The sequence below is a fragment of the Urocitellus parryii genome, chromosome 3 (assembly GCF_045843805.1).
Source record: "Urocitellus parryii isolate mUroPar1 chromosome 3, mUroPar1.hap1, whole genome shotgun sequence".
Taxonomy (NCBI): Eukaryota; Metazoa; Chordata; class Mammalia; order Rodentia; family Sciuridae; genus Urocitellus; species Urocitellus parryii.
Genome location: NC_135533.1, coordinates 145059854 through 145074749, shown reverse-complemented (window position 1 = coordinate 145074749; position 14896 = coordinate 145059854). Strand labels below are relative to the sequence as shown.

General features: G+C 46.6%; 1 protein-coding gene across 3 annotated transcripts in view; it reads left to right on the top strand.

Moving 5' to 3' along the window:
• Cit (citron rho-interacting serine/threonine kinase) overlaps positions 1 to 14896 on the top strand; it is a 157953-nt gene that overhangs the window by 71513 nt on the left and 71544 nt on the right. For all 3 annotated transcript variants that reach the window (XM_026403400.2, XM_026403399.2, XM_026403398.2), the window contains exons 10-12: positions 9549 to 9654; positions 10570 to 10713; positions 11964 to 12083. In XM_026403400.2, coding sequence (XP_026259185.1) covers positions 9549 to 9654; positions 10570 to 10713; positions 11964 to 12083 — 370 coding nt within the window. The remainder of the gene's footprint in view (positions 1 to 9548; positions 9655 to 10569; positions 10714 to 11963; positions 12084 to 14896) is intronic.

Sequence of the window (14896 nt, the reverse complement as noted above, 5' to 3'; positions counted from 1 at the left end):
CGCTGGTGACACTCAGCCCCCAAATCCAGTGGTGTCTATCTCATTGTGTGACACTATTAATTATTTTTTCTGGATGGCTTTCTGCTCTGTCTCATCTGCATTCTGGATACTGGGTTTCCCCTCCAATTCTGTGGCCACCATCTTTGTTTCAGGCCCTTAAAATGAATACCCATCACCTGAAGTTCCATCCTCAGTTCTCTTTCTAGTTTGTTCTTGGTGATCTCATTCCATTCCTTGAGTTTAACTCCCACTTCCCCCTTGGCCTTCTTCCTAATTTTATTTCAGAACCGCCCCCCACTTCCCTACCCTTCTAGGCAAGAAAATGGAGTCATCTCTAACTCTTTCTGCCTATCATCAGTTGCCAAGTCCTCCACGTTGTACCTCGTCTGTGCGCACTGTTCTGTCCTCACTGTCACCCTTAATGGACTTTTGCTTGGACTGTTGCAGTTGCCTCCTAACTGATTGCTCTGCCTCAGGCTTTCCTGGCTGTACTCCATTCTCCAGAGGGTGGAATTCTTCCAAAGCATAGGTTGGATGATGTCATTTGCCTGCTGAGACCTTCAACAGCATTCCAGTATGCATAGAATTAATGGCCTCTCCTGAACTTGACATTCAAGCCTGGTATGCCAGGACCCTAGCCTGCCTCTTCAGTTGAACCTCCTCCTGGTTCTCTGGGTCTGGCCAAACTACCCCAGGCTCACTGAAGCAGAACCAGGTCTTTCTTCTTTTGCCTGAGACAGGGCAGGTGTAACATTTATTGAATTGAATTAGACTAATGTGGCCAGGGATGATGCCAAATCCTTCTGCACAATTCATATACCTGCTAATGAAAGCCTCTTTTTGGAGGCACCTCCCTTGTATCCAGAGCTATTTATTCTGGGGGTTTTACATGCATTATCTCACTCAGTCCTCCTGATCTCACCATAGCTCTGTGAAGTGGCTAATATCATCCCTGTTTTACAGATGAGAACACCGAGGCTTGGGAGCTTAGCTTACTTTCCTGAAGTTTCGCAAGTAATAACCAATCTGAGACTTAGCCTTGTATCTAGTTGCCTCCAGATCTCTGTCCCCCAACCCTGCCTCTACCAACCATGACTTTGCTAGGTCACACAAGATTATGCACTTGTCTGATAATCAAGGTGAAAGCGTGGCTTTCCCAAGAGTTCACTGTGTACCAGGCCCCATTCTAAGTGCTTAGTAAGCATTCTCATTTAGTCCCGGAAACACTCGTCATTTTACAGATAAGAAAGCTGGTGATCACGAAGCTTGGGTTACTTCTGGAAGCTCACAGGGCTTGCATATAGCAGAGGGTGGCCAATTTTTCCAACTTTTAGCTTTACAGCTGATGAAAGCTTTATTTTTAGGAGCAAACTATAGCATACCATTGAAAGTCCAGGCTTTGGAATTGGAGAGACTTGGGTTCAGATCTGGGCTCCACCTCTTCCTAGTTGTGTGAACAGGGCATTTCACTTCTTGCAGCCACAGCTCTCTCACCTCTAAAGTGGGAGGTGTAATAGAACCTCTCTGGTAGGTTTCCTGGGGAGCTGCATGGAGCCCTCGTTAGGGACGGGTGTTCATTTCATGGTAGTTATTGTTATTTAGGGGTGGGGCTGGGGCTGGGGTGCTGTCGACTCTCCTTTTCCCTTTGCTTCCACTCAATAAAGACATCTCACTGGTTTCTGCCCATTGAGAGACTCCAGCTCCACGTGGGGTGCCTGACAGATGTCCTAATATCTCCATCCAACTTTTCACTCTGAATGGAGTCGATGATGTGTTGGTTAAATCTGCGTATTCCATGAAACACTCCCGAGGTTCCGGCACAATCCGGTTCCAGTGGAAACTGTGTTCTGTGCCCAGCGTGGATGTCATGTGCTCCCACCCCCTTTAGTGAGTTTGAGTGTCCCCTGAATGGAGAGTGTGCGCGTCACTGTGACATTGCCGTCTCAGAACCAATGTAGGTCATCTCTGATGTGGAGGCCAGAAGGGTCTTTGGTGCCAGCGTCCGTGCCCTGTCCTTCTCATTTTGGATTCCTTTGATCCACTGTGGCCTTTAAACTGCGGCCTCCAGGGACACAGAAGTGCTGGCTCGCCCTTCGTCTGTTCATTCATTCCTTCACTCCTCAGGTTCGCTGTTCTAAGCTGTGGCCCAGCTGTGAGCCAGACAGCCAGTTCCCTGCCCTCGCGGGCCAGCGTTCTCAGGGCGGTCAGTATACATGTGAGACGGTTTCAGATGGAGGCCGGGCTCTGAAGAAATCAGAACCGGGATGGGGACTGAGTGGGGATGGTCACTTTCGATGCTCAGAGCAGGTGCTCAGCATGGACTTACAAGTCGCCTCATAGTGCTCCCTGTGTCCCTGTGGGTGGTGACTCAACTTCCTGAAACCAGCACTTAGTGGTCCACTCAGGAAGGCCTTCTGTGCTGGAGCCTGAGGCATGGCAGTGAACGCAGGATCTTCATGGAGCTTGCTTTCTGCTGGGACAGATGGACGTTTATTCATGTGTTCGTTCATCCACTCAATAAAGATTTGAGAGCCTACTGTGTGCCAAGCACTTTGGAAGGGGGATGCAGCAGTGAAGCATTCCTGCTGCACAGTGTGTCCAGCCAGAATGATAACAAGGAGCTGGTTGCCAAAGAAATGGGAAGAGTATTCCAAGCAGAGAGTAAAAGGGCAGAGACCCCCAGGCTGGGCTAGCCTGTGGGTCCCAGTGAACAGAAGCCTACTGGGGCAGCTGGATTATGGGAAGCATGGTTGGGTTGGGATTGGCCGAACCTGAATGTGGCTCTGCATACCCTGAGTAGGAAAGCTTTGTAGGATTTTGAGAAGTGATTTGGAGTATCTGTCCCTCATTTACAAAGGTCCCTCTGACCATTGTTGAGCAATAGAGAGTTGAGATTCAGGAGGTAAGTTAGGTTGTTGTACTCATTCAGGCAAGAGATGGAAAGGTGTCATTGAATTAGCCTGCAGAGCTAGGCACTGGCTTAGAGGTGGGAAATGTGTTAAAAATCTCACAAGGAAGCTATACTTTTATTAACAGTATAGTTTTTAATAATTGATTTTTGAGCTAGATATTAATTATTTAAAAACAAATGCTCTAATTTATCTGGAGACCACTGCTGGTAGAGTGTATCAGTGTGTGTGTGTGTGGGGGGGGGTGTGTGTGTATGTGGGGTGTGTGTGTATGTATGTGGGGTGTGTGTGTGTATGTATGTGGGGTGTGTGTGTGTGTATGTATGTGGTGTGTGTGTATGTGGTGTGTGTGTGTGTGTATATATATATGTGGGGTGTGTGTGTGTCCCCAGAGCTAGACAGGCTCTGCAGCTCTTTGCGAGAGCAGTGTTTTCGATATTTCCAAGTGTTCATGACAGATACCACTGTGTCTTTTAAAATGCGTTTTTAAAGTTAGTTCACAAATTTCAGGATGCAGCATCTTAAAAGCCCCTATATTTGGGGGGAACAGAATCCTGATGTTTTTTTTTTTTTTTTTTCTACCACATTACATCTTTTGGATATATGAGTTTTTAGTGCCATTGACCACAATGAAGGTGAGGCCCACCGCTGAGCTAATTTTGATTACTCTTACTGTAGCATGGAGCATCTGCCCTTGGCTATCTCAGGAATGTCTGTGACTTGTGACATGGGATCTGGCAGCATATTTTGCAGGCATCCGGTCCTCTTCCTCAGGGAAGCGGTGGATGGCTTGATACTCACTCGTGGTCCTAATCATTACAGCAGAGATCAGTGAGTACTCACACAAGACACGTTGTATTCTCTTTTGATATGAAGTATTCTGTGAAGAGCTTTATTCAGGGATTCTTTCTGGTGATGTGGGATTATTTATAGGCCCATCATTGAGAAAACCACATTTAATCATTTTCACTTCGATGTTGAGGTTCCATGTGAAGCAGTTTCTAGGTCATGTCTAATACATGTTAAGAAGACACGTCCTCTGTGTCGCACTGGCAGCTGCCAACCAACCCCTCCCCATGTCGTGTGCCACTGCCTCTCTCAATACTCTCTGCGCCTCTATAATTATAAAGCAGATGTGTATATCAGGAAGAGAAGTTGATTTCAGAGTAAATTTTTCTAGAAAATAGAAGCTGGAAAAAAAGGAAAACCCAAACTTGGCTTTGTGCTGGAAGAGACAGCACTGCTGTGTGTGGGTGGGTGGCTGCATGCACCCGCTGCTCAGAAGTGCCGTTTCTCTCCATGGGGACAACTGGCTGTGTATCCGAGATGTGACCAGGAGGAGTAGGAAAGCAATGTGTGGGCAGGCTGCATGTTCTTTTATTAGCAGCCTCATTGTATTGCATCTCTTCGAGCCCGGAGCACGAACTGGTCTGGTTCTAATATTCATCCTGTTTCCCATTTAATTACCCCCGTGAGCCTCCAGGCGATGGAGGGAGAGCAGCTCTTGTGTGGGTTGAGCTGTTTCCGGGGGTGGCAGTAGACTGACCTGGCTTATCAATGTTCCTGGGTCCCCAGTTTGTCCTGGGCTCAGGCTTAGCCTGTCACAGCTAGAGGTCACCTTCTCTCGGTGACCCATTCTCCCTTTCCTCCGCGCCCTTGCCCCTCTGAGCGTCTGTGGCACTTTTCTTGGTGCTGTCTAGCCAGCAGTGACAGAGTTAAGATTGAACTCATGAGTGTTGATTTCAGAGCCCTCCCCTCTGAACCCCCAGCTCTGCTGCCCTGAACCTGCCCACCCATCATCATCGTCATGTGACGGAGGCGGAGAAGCTGCCACATCAGCTCTTCCTCTCCCTGGGACCATGCGGATGATGATACCAGGTCATAGGATTCCCGAAGATCCAGGGGACAATCTGAGGAGGGTGAGCATAGTGCCCGGCACATAGCGAGGGCTTCGTAATCGGGCACCAGTCCTCATGATGTGGGCTATGGCAAGAGGTCTCTCTCCTGGATTGTCACTCCCTTTACCTTATACCCTCTACAGCAGGGTTTCTCAGCTTGGTGCTCTTGACCTTTTGAGCTGGATGAATCTTGTGGTGGGGACTCTCCTGGGCAGGTAGGTTGTTGAGCAGGATGGCTAATGAAAATCTTATAAAAATGAATTATGATAGTATTTCTCTAGGTGTTGATAGCATTCCCACTCCAGTCATGAAAATAAAGTCTCTAGACACTGCCAGACATCCACTGGGGGGGCGCAATGGCTCTGGCTGGGAAGCGCTGGACTGCAGGTGCTGCTCCTGAGGCTCAGGGTTGTGGCCTCCTAGATCCTGTGTTCTCGCCCTCCCCCGCTCACATTCATTCTTAAATGTGTTGACATTTAAGAATTTTGAGAACAAAGGCCACTTCTTGGAAGACTCTCCAGCTAGCAGGTAGACTCTGTCTCATTCCAGGGTCAATGGAACTTCATGTCTAGATGAATAGCTGTAGTTCAGTACCACATTGCTCAGAGCCTCAGAGTTCTGACTAGCTGCAGGAGTCTCTGCAGACTCCTTAAAGCAGTAGTGGTGTCAGCCTTTAAATAATATTGTGCTTGATGAAGTGGTACATTTTTGGAAGATTTCAAAGACCAGCAAGTTACTGCTTGAAGAACAAGAAGCTATGTTTGGTGATAGTTTGGTGGCTCTGAGGCCAGCATTGATGGAAGCTCTTGAGCAGTGATTTACATTACACTCAATTCTAGAATAATACATTTATCAGCAATGATTTGATATTGCTTTGAAAGTCAGAAGGATGGCTAATGAAAATCTTATAAAAATGAATTATGATAGTATTTCAAAATGTCTATTGGCAGTGTGTGGATCTCTTTCCTTCAGAACTCTCTATTGAGAGCTTGCCATTGGTGCTAGGAACTGATTTTCATGTCTATAAGAAAAATAAATAGAAAGTAAATATTCTAAGTGAGCTGTACCTGTCTAATATTTTCTTTTCTAGAAGTTCATGGAGATGGTATATTTTAGAATAGTCAATGAGATTCATTGTCTCATGCCTGAACTTTGTCTTGAATGAAATTCATAGCCCGCCATGCTGAATGTTAAATGGGGTTCTCACACTCAAATAATGAATACAAGGCCCCGATACTGAATGGCCAACCCGAATGCCACGTGGAACCAAATGCTGGGGAGAGTTATGAGTTTTGAATGCTTGGATCCTAAATCACAAGCACTTTCTTCTGATGAGCACGATGGTCCTCAATCCTGATTGTGCATTAGAGTCAATTAGGAGCTTTATAAAAATGGTGGTGCCCAGGCTGCCCTCCCAGCCCGTGGGTTTCAGCTGTACTCGCACTGGGTGGGCCCTGCACATCAGTGTTTGGTGCAAACGTGCAGTGGGGCTGGGGACCAGGGAAGTTAGAGGAGGCCGTGTTGACCTTTCCCCTTCACCCTCCAGCCTCACCCTCCAATCCCGTTATTATTTATGTGACTATTGCTCTACGCTGGGTTTAGTCACAGCATTTTTTTTTAACCAGAGTTTTTTTTAGATGTGATTTTTTTATTTATTCTAAGAAAAATGATTTCTTTAGCGTATTTATTTTGAAGAGCTCTTAATTGCTGTACTTAGAACTTCTAAACAGTGAGCATTTGTCAAGCATCAAAATAGCAGACTGCGGAGTTGGACCTCGGTGATGAGGAGAGCTGTCGCACTGTCCCCAGCGAGTGCTGGCTGCACATCTCCCCCGCTCGGGGCCCCGTTAATGAATGACCTAGAGATACTTTCTTTTTCTTTTTTGTGAATAAGCAGTCTGTTTGTACACAGAGCAGGGCCCTGTAAACATCCAGTATGGCCGGCCGGGCCTGCCCTGCCCTCCACGTGTCATTAAGTTTTGTGGCCCACGCCCATCCCCCATCACGGGCCCATGGAATTATTCTTTAAAGGGGGCCCATTTTGTGCTGAGGCACCAAGAGCTGTGGCCCATGTTGTCACCTTGACGCATGTCATGTCTGTGACTTAGTGACACGTGGGTGACCCTTGATGACGGAAGGACCAGGGATCACTCCTCCCACTTGGGTGGTGTCCATCATGTTCCCTGCCCCACACACTAAGAATAAAGGAAATAGTGGAGGAAACTCAAGGCCAGGCCAGCAGAGCATTGCATCTCATATGAAAACGAAGAGAAATTGTGTGTGCATGTGCGTGTGCGTGTGTGTGTGTGTGTGTGTGTGTGTGTGTGTGTGTGTGTGTGTGTTGGCTAGAAAACAGGCTGTTGAGAGGTGTTAAAATTTCTAGCCCAACATGAGATCTTTAAAAAGATTTATTTCTGGATTTCATTCCCTGTTGCCTATTTCTGTGAATAATCGCCACTTGTTTTAATGTGAATAATGGCACAGAGCACGTTCAGCCCCCTGTGTTACCATTTCAAGCAACTGTTTTAGGCTCGCGAGGCACGTGCTGTTTACAGAGTTGCGTGGAGTAATAATAAAAACAAAACAATAATCGTAACGCTTGACATTTACTGAACCCTCTCGAGGTGCCTGGTGCCGTGTTGAGGGCCGTGTGTGAACCATCCACTGAACCGTCCCAGGCACTCTGAAGGAGGGTGAGAATTGTCTCCATTTGAGAGATGAGGAAACTGAGGCTCGGAAAGGCCCATAGCTCTTGAGCGCTGGGGTCAGATTTTGAACAGAGCAGTGGGACTTAGGGTGTTGACGCTCTTGGCTGCTCCATGGTGTGAGTGTGCAGAACTGTCCCTGGGGGATAGCCAGCCAGCACAGATCATGCCAGCCCTTGTCATTGGGCAGAGAGGTGTTTTGCATTGCTGCAGGGAACTGACCTCTTTTAGGCAGGGAAGTCATTTGGGGCAGCAGAAAGCAGAACTTGTCTGACAGGAAGACCCAAGGAGTCATTGATAACCGGGTCCTACAATCCTGTGAGCAAGGTGACAAAGACAGACTGTGCGGAAGGGGTGGGGTCTGTCATGTCCCTCCATGTGTGAAAGGCTTTGCTCGCTATCACCTGGGCCTGCCCTCCACCTATGCCAGGTTTGTACCCAGGCACCAACCACTGAGGGAGGCTGCCCTGAATGACAACTTGGGTCTCCTCTGGGGTTAGTCAACTGCTTCTCAGGATGAGCACTGTGTGGGGTTAAGTTTGTCCTTTCTATGGGGAGAGCATCCTAGTCTACTGCCTGTTACATTATTTTTGTGATGTTTTCCAGAGAGTTATATTGGGTGCATAAAGCCAGCTCTTTCCCCCAGCTCCCTATTGAGAGCAACAGAAGCCATTTGTCAACTGGCAGGTTACTCAACCTCCCTAGGCCTCAATTTCCTTATCAGAAAATGAGGATAATAAATTATATCTACTTTATAGGCTTGTTGTGAGGAGTAAAGAGTTAAAACATGGCTAACATTGGAATAGAACCAGGTGTGGGCCAGGGCTCAATAAGAGTATGAGTTTTGTGTTGTTGCTGTAACAAATCATTACCAACATAGTGACTTTTACACAACACAAGTTTATCATCTTACAAGTTCTGGGGGTCAGAAGTCGTAAATGGGTTTTACTGGGCTGAGATCAGTCTAGACAGGGCTGTCTACTCCCTAGAGGTTCTAGGGCAGAATCTGTCTCCTTGCCTTTTCCAGCTTCTAGCGGCTACCTGCAGTGTAGTGTCTTCAAGTCTCTGACCCTTGCCACCACTGTCACGTCTCCTGCCCTTCTCTGCTTCCATTAGTGAGGACCTTTGTGATGACATTGGACCCACTTCAGTATTCCAGGATAGCACCCCAATTCAAGACCCTTAACTTAACCAATGTGCACCTTTTACCACATGTGCTAACATATTCATAGCTTCTGGGGATTAGGAAGGGAAAGTGGGCATTATTTGGCCACGTCATCATAAGCATTAGCTGTTTTTATAAAATGAAACAAAACCAAACTGGCTGGGTTGGGCTGGGGCAAGGGGTGACACCTTGATCAGTGTAGTGACTTACAACATTCATCGTGCACTTGCTGTGTCAGCTCCTTTCTGCCGCAGGGCCTTTGCACCCTCTCCCTGGAGCTTGTTTCCTTCCAGAACTTTGTATGGCCAGCACCTTCTTATCCTTTAGGTCTCAGGTCAAATGTCTTCTCCTCTGAAAAGCCCTCCCTGATCTCCCTGGCTTAAAACAGGTCCCCAGCCCCACTCCATTTCTTCCTTTTGTCAAAGTTATCCTTTTTGTTTATGAATCTACCTGACGTTCTCAGAACGTCAGCTCCCAGAGGGCAGGGACCCCTGTGTCTCGATCACTGTCTCAGAAGGTTACTGAAACAGAGTGTATGAGTGGAGGAAGTACACCAGGCACGATGCTAGGCATTTCCCGTGTGCACTCACCTGTGGGCTCGTTCCTCTGATCACACCACCCGCCGGATGTGCAGACTGAGCTCAGAGAGGCCGAGTCCCTGCCTCAGGTCCATGGTGCCTCGGTTCACACAGGGCTACCTGCATCAGAGTCCTCCCCCACTTCCACCCCTCTGCCTCACGGCCTTGATGTCATGAGAAGCCACTTGAGCCAGCTTTGCTGGTGGCTCCAGAACACTGAAAAGTCCCTCGTCTCTGCCTCGTGCCTCAGGCTCCCCTGCGGGCCTCCTTGACTCTGTTTTTCTTCTGTCCAGGTCTGTTGTGTCGGGTCTGGACTCCCCTGCCAAGACTAGCTCCATGGAAAAGAAACTTCTCATCAAAAGCAAAGAGCTGCAAGACTCTCAGGACAAGTGTCACAAGGTATTTATCTCTGCAGTCGGCCTCCCTCCTTGCTCCAGGATCCTCCCGTCAATATATGCCAAGGGACCCGCCTGGGGCCGCTGCTGGCACTGAGCCGCCTGATCCATAGAGAGCGAGGCCGTCCCTCCCTCGCTGAAGTCGCGCCTCCAGCAGCTCAGAGGGAGATGAATTCGGGCCTTGACGTTGCCGTCAATCCTTTAAATCTTAACCAGAGGAGGCCCTGGATTTAAAACGGCCCGCTTCTCAGCATGACCCAGCCCGAAGTCTGCTCCTTCCGGCAGGTGGCGGGGGTCCTCACCTGTGGCTGAGATGCATCCCATCTGCTTTGAGTGATGAGAAGTCTCTCTTCCTAGTCCTTAAAAACTCCTGCTTCTGTCACTGCGGCCACTGTGTTGATTATGCTCCACGTCTGTTAACACTCACTGCTCCTGCCCAGAGACAACTCTCTGGAAACTAATAAAGGCCACTGCTTGCCTGGGACTCCTGAGAGTGCAGACGCACACACATAGCTCCTTGCCCTGTCCTGGATTTGCCCTCTAGATCTTTGCAAGGAGATGGGGGGGATCAAGATGGATTTGGGATAAATTTTAAAGTGACATCTGCAAAAACCAAACAAAAAACAAAAGCAAAAAGCAAACAGGTGAAAAATGATGATGGTGGCTTCCTTGCTAACGGGGTTAGAGAAGTGACCAAGTGTGAAGCAGGACTTGGATGAGAGGAGTGACTTAGCGTTTGGTGACTGTCCTTGCGAAGAACTGTGTGCTCCCGGGCGAAGAAACAATGGTATTTCCAACCCCAACTTTTGGCGATTTAGCAGTAGCCCAGACCACCAGGTGGTTTCGGAGGCTGCTTGGGATTTGATTGCTCCGAAGGACCTCCAGGGGCCCTTTTAACCTGTCGATGTGTCTGTTTCAGATGGAGCAGGAAATGACCCGGTTACATCGGAGAGTGTCAGAGGTGGAGGCTGTGCTTAGTCAGAAGGAGGTGGAGCTGAAGGCCTCTGAGACTCAGAGATCCCTCCTGGAGCAGGACCTTGCCACCTACATCACAGAATGCAGTGTGAGCCTTCCCCAAAGCCCCCTTCCCTTGGAGGCGGCACTTCCTGTTGTGTGTGTCTCATCCTGTTTCATGACAGCTTCATGAGGCACATCACAGCCAGTGGCAGAGAGTAGAGACAGGGAGAGTGCAAGACTAGATCTGCGATTTCAGAGCAGCACAAACCAGGTGTGAGGTCCCTGGGGAAGGAGGCTGCACTCATTTCCCACAGAAGGTTGAGATAGGCTGCTGGTACCACGGAGCCTGGAGATGGGAGTCAGCCGTCACTGCAGCAAGTTGCAGAGGGTCCTAACATCTCCCATCCCAACCTCTCTGGTCCACACCATGCCCGAAACAATCAGCCTTGGGAACCAAACTCCCAAATGTATACAAGAAAACATTTCCAACCTGCCCCCAATCAATCTCCCATTCCCTAGAAACAGTGTAGTGACAGCTGTCATTTACCATGTGACTTTTGTTTTTTCTTTCCTTCACAAGAGTAGACTGTCTTCTCCATTGTCTCGTTAAATTTTTCATTCAGGTGTTTTTTTAATGTGCCCAATTAAAAACAGTCTTAAGAAGTTGAATCACACATTTTTAAAGTTTTTTTTTTTTCTCCCCACAAGGGAGAGGAAATCTATAGAACGTGGCTGATTAAGAATAACTGCTATGTTTCCATTCCAGACTTGGCTGCCTTTCAGTGGTGGGTGAAGTTATTCAGCTGTGTATTTCAGATACATATTTCAGTGCCATTGAAGCATTGAGGGAACCTTATGGATGATAGGTGTTCAAGAAAAATTAGCCAGGAAGGGGAGGTAGTCCACTGAACTCTCAAATAACAACTAGGTAGAAGAAATAATTGCAGCTTTGAAAGAAGCATATCTACCTGAGGGTCCCTGAATAGTTGATGTAACAGAAAAGACTAGATGGTGGTTTAATGGCCGAGGGATCTTACTGTTTTTACTCCTATACACACAAGTAAGTACCTGTGAGAATTAGGTAGATGGTGCAGGAGATGGAATTAGGTAAATGGTGGCAGGGTTGATAGAGTTTTAGGCTGGATCCATAAGGTCACAAGCTTGAGATGTTTCTTGAACCAAGGGGTTTTACAGGATGAAAAACTGGAATCGGCAACCAACTGGAAATTGTCAACTTTGGTCTGTCACCTGAAACTGTGCTGGTGTCGGCGAAGCAGCTTGCGGCTCCCTTAATGAATCTTTTCAACCAGAGCAGGATCCGTGGAGCCTCCCTATTAAAATTTTTGCTTTCTGCAGAGCTTAAAGCGAAGTTTGGAGCAAGCACGGATGGAGGTGTCCCAGGAGGATGACAAAGCACTGCAGCTTCTCCATGACATCAGAGAGCAGAGCCGGAAGCTCCAAGAAATCAAAGAGCAGGTACGACAGCTTGTCTGGAGCAGAGCAGCCACTTGGCCGGCTGGGTCCTCCAAGTTCAGGCATGTTTAAGAGATAGAGAGGGTGAGAGTGGGGGAGGAGAGAGAACAGGGTTGGAGGGGGAGAAGAAGGTAGGTAGGTCACTTGAGATTGTCCATGGTTTATATAAATCATACTGTGCTTGTAGTGCAACTCTTTTTGAAGTCTCATCCCATAATGTCTATTCTTTTTAATAAGTTGTTGGTTCAGAGCAAAGTTAGGCAAACTTCAGCCTCTGATAAATATGACCCACCATTTTTTTCCTATGGCTCATAAGCCAAGAATGGTTTTTATGTTTTTAGATTGTTGGAAAAAAATCAAAAGAAAAATAATAATAATTTGTGACGTGGAAATTTCATGATATCCAAATTTATGTGTCCGTAAGTACGATTTTCCTGGAGCGCAGCCATGCTCATTCATTAACCTGTCTGTCACTGCTACGGTTCACTCTGTGGAGGCAGAGGTGAAACGTCACGGAGATTGTTTGGTCTGCGGAGCTGAAACTGCTCACTCTGTGACTTTTTGTAGAGAAAATTTGCTAACCATTGCTTTAAATGTTTCCAAAAATATTAAATATTTTTATAGCCTTCCAGACCCACATTGAGAGGAGCCAGGATAATTCATAGTTTTACTTATGCAAAAAAATATCGTAGAAGAAAACTTTGAGCCATTCAGGCCAAGTCAGGATGAACATAACCATATCCGAAAGCAGAAAACCGTCCCCTGTGTGTTCAGAAAAGGGAACCGATGTCTTTAAAAAGCCCACTCTCCCTCTCTCTTTATTTTTTTCCTCCTTTCTAAAAGGGTTTTCTTTCTAGATGGCTCATTTTTTATATTGCCTCATTGTTTCCTTTTTAGCATGGATTTTTCTGTCTTTTGAAGAAACTGTAAATAGAAACTTTAATGAATAGATGGCAATGAGTAATTGGAGAGCTGAATTATCAGCTGCCAGGCAACTCTCATTCACTTCAGAAAACCTAATGGGAACACTGATGGAAATGAGCATTTTCATCTCGGGGTAGCACAAACTTGGCCATCTGGGTGGTATGAACCCGAGAAGCTCCTGCAAAGGACTTGATCCATTTAAAGAAAAGAGTGGCTTTGGGGGGGTGCCCTGTTGTCATACTATGTTTGTCCCCTTGATATCTTAAGTGATAGGTTAATATCCCCCTGCTTGATAAAATCATTATAAATAAATGTGCATAGGAAACTGCAATTGGATCACCAGGCTCCTCTGAACAATACTAACCTTAGAGATGTTGAAGGGAACACGCACACTCTGAGAACTCTGCTTTGACAGGTGACTCATGCCCCTTTTATCAATGTAGTTTTTCATCCTAAAAGTTTCAGGAGGTAGGATTCTTGTTCTCTCACTAGTTCAATGTGTTTGGAAATTTTACTTTTTGGAGACGTCCTGGGGAAATGAAAGCTGTGTTTGGCCACCAGAGGGAGCAGCTGGGGTCCATAAATTCCATAGAAACAGAATTATCAGGACATTTTGAAAAGGTTTATGCCGGTCATTGAGTTCAAAGAAATGTCTTTTATGATTCATATCACAGTTGGCATACATGTGGAGTTTTAGATTTAATGACTGCTAAAAGTTCCATTTGGGGGAAGAAATCTTCTTGGTTTCAGATTTTATTTCTCACTGAAAGGAGGACACATTGAAATAACTTGTGATATGTGTTGTGAGAGCAGGATATTTGCAAACCAGGAAAAAGCTTTTAATGCTTACAGCAAACTTCCAGTATTTGTCTTTCAGCATATTGATTCCTCCCAGATTTGGGATTAATTCCCTGTTCTTCTTTTAAAAAGCTAATTTTCTGTACAACGGTTTAGTTTTTTAAAAATATATATTCCTTCTACCTAGCTACACCTTATAGAGTATTTGGATTCGACTTTAAATGAAAACACCTTAAGGTCACTTGGGATAGTTTGATTCAGGCACTGTTGTAGCAACTGCTGATTCTTCCTCACCCATCTCCTCCTCAGGAAAGGAAATAGAGGTGTGGGTACACCAAAGCCTTTTGTTTTTTGGGGGTATCTGGATGAATAGGACCATGCCTGCTCCTTCCTTCCCCCAAACTCTGAAGCTCCATTCAGAAGAGTTACTTTAGATGGGCCATCAAAGTTGTCCCTGGTTCCTCCTCTGACCTGCCCAGCTCTTGCCCACAGATGTCCCATACTCAGAGTTGACAGCTATCACCCAGCAACCCTGGGAACAGACCGATCATCTCTCAGCTTTATCCCCAAATAGGGATTTGTTTAGCTGTTGGATTTATAGGATTTCCTTGAAGTCTCCAGCCTAATAACAGAAGATCAGCAAATGCGTTAGGTTCCTTTTGCTGCCTGTAGCAGGTCAGGTGATCCAAGAGTCCAATAGACGACAAGGATATTGCCTTCTTTCCCCTGGGTGCTGACAGCTCAGGAAGGAGAGATGTCGGGGGCCCAGTGGGACAGACGTTCTATCCTTGCTCCTGACAAAACACAAAAATTACGTTCCCTCGGCGCTCACATAAATCCAAGACAGAAAGGGGAGCTTGAGGACTATAGATGCCTGAGACTCCTCAGCCCTTTGCTGCCCTCATAGTTGGGGTTTATGTGTGGGTAGGACTGGTTTTCCCATTAGGCACAGCAGGCTCAGGGACAAGGGACCACTTTACTTTTAGGGTCATGTAAAATACTTATTTTTTAAGTCCTTCCAAAAGAATTGAACTTTTATATCAAATACATAGATAATATTGACATTCTTATATTTAAATAAATGCAGTTATAAA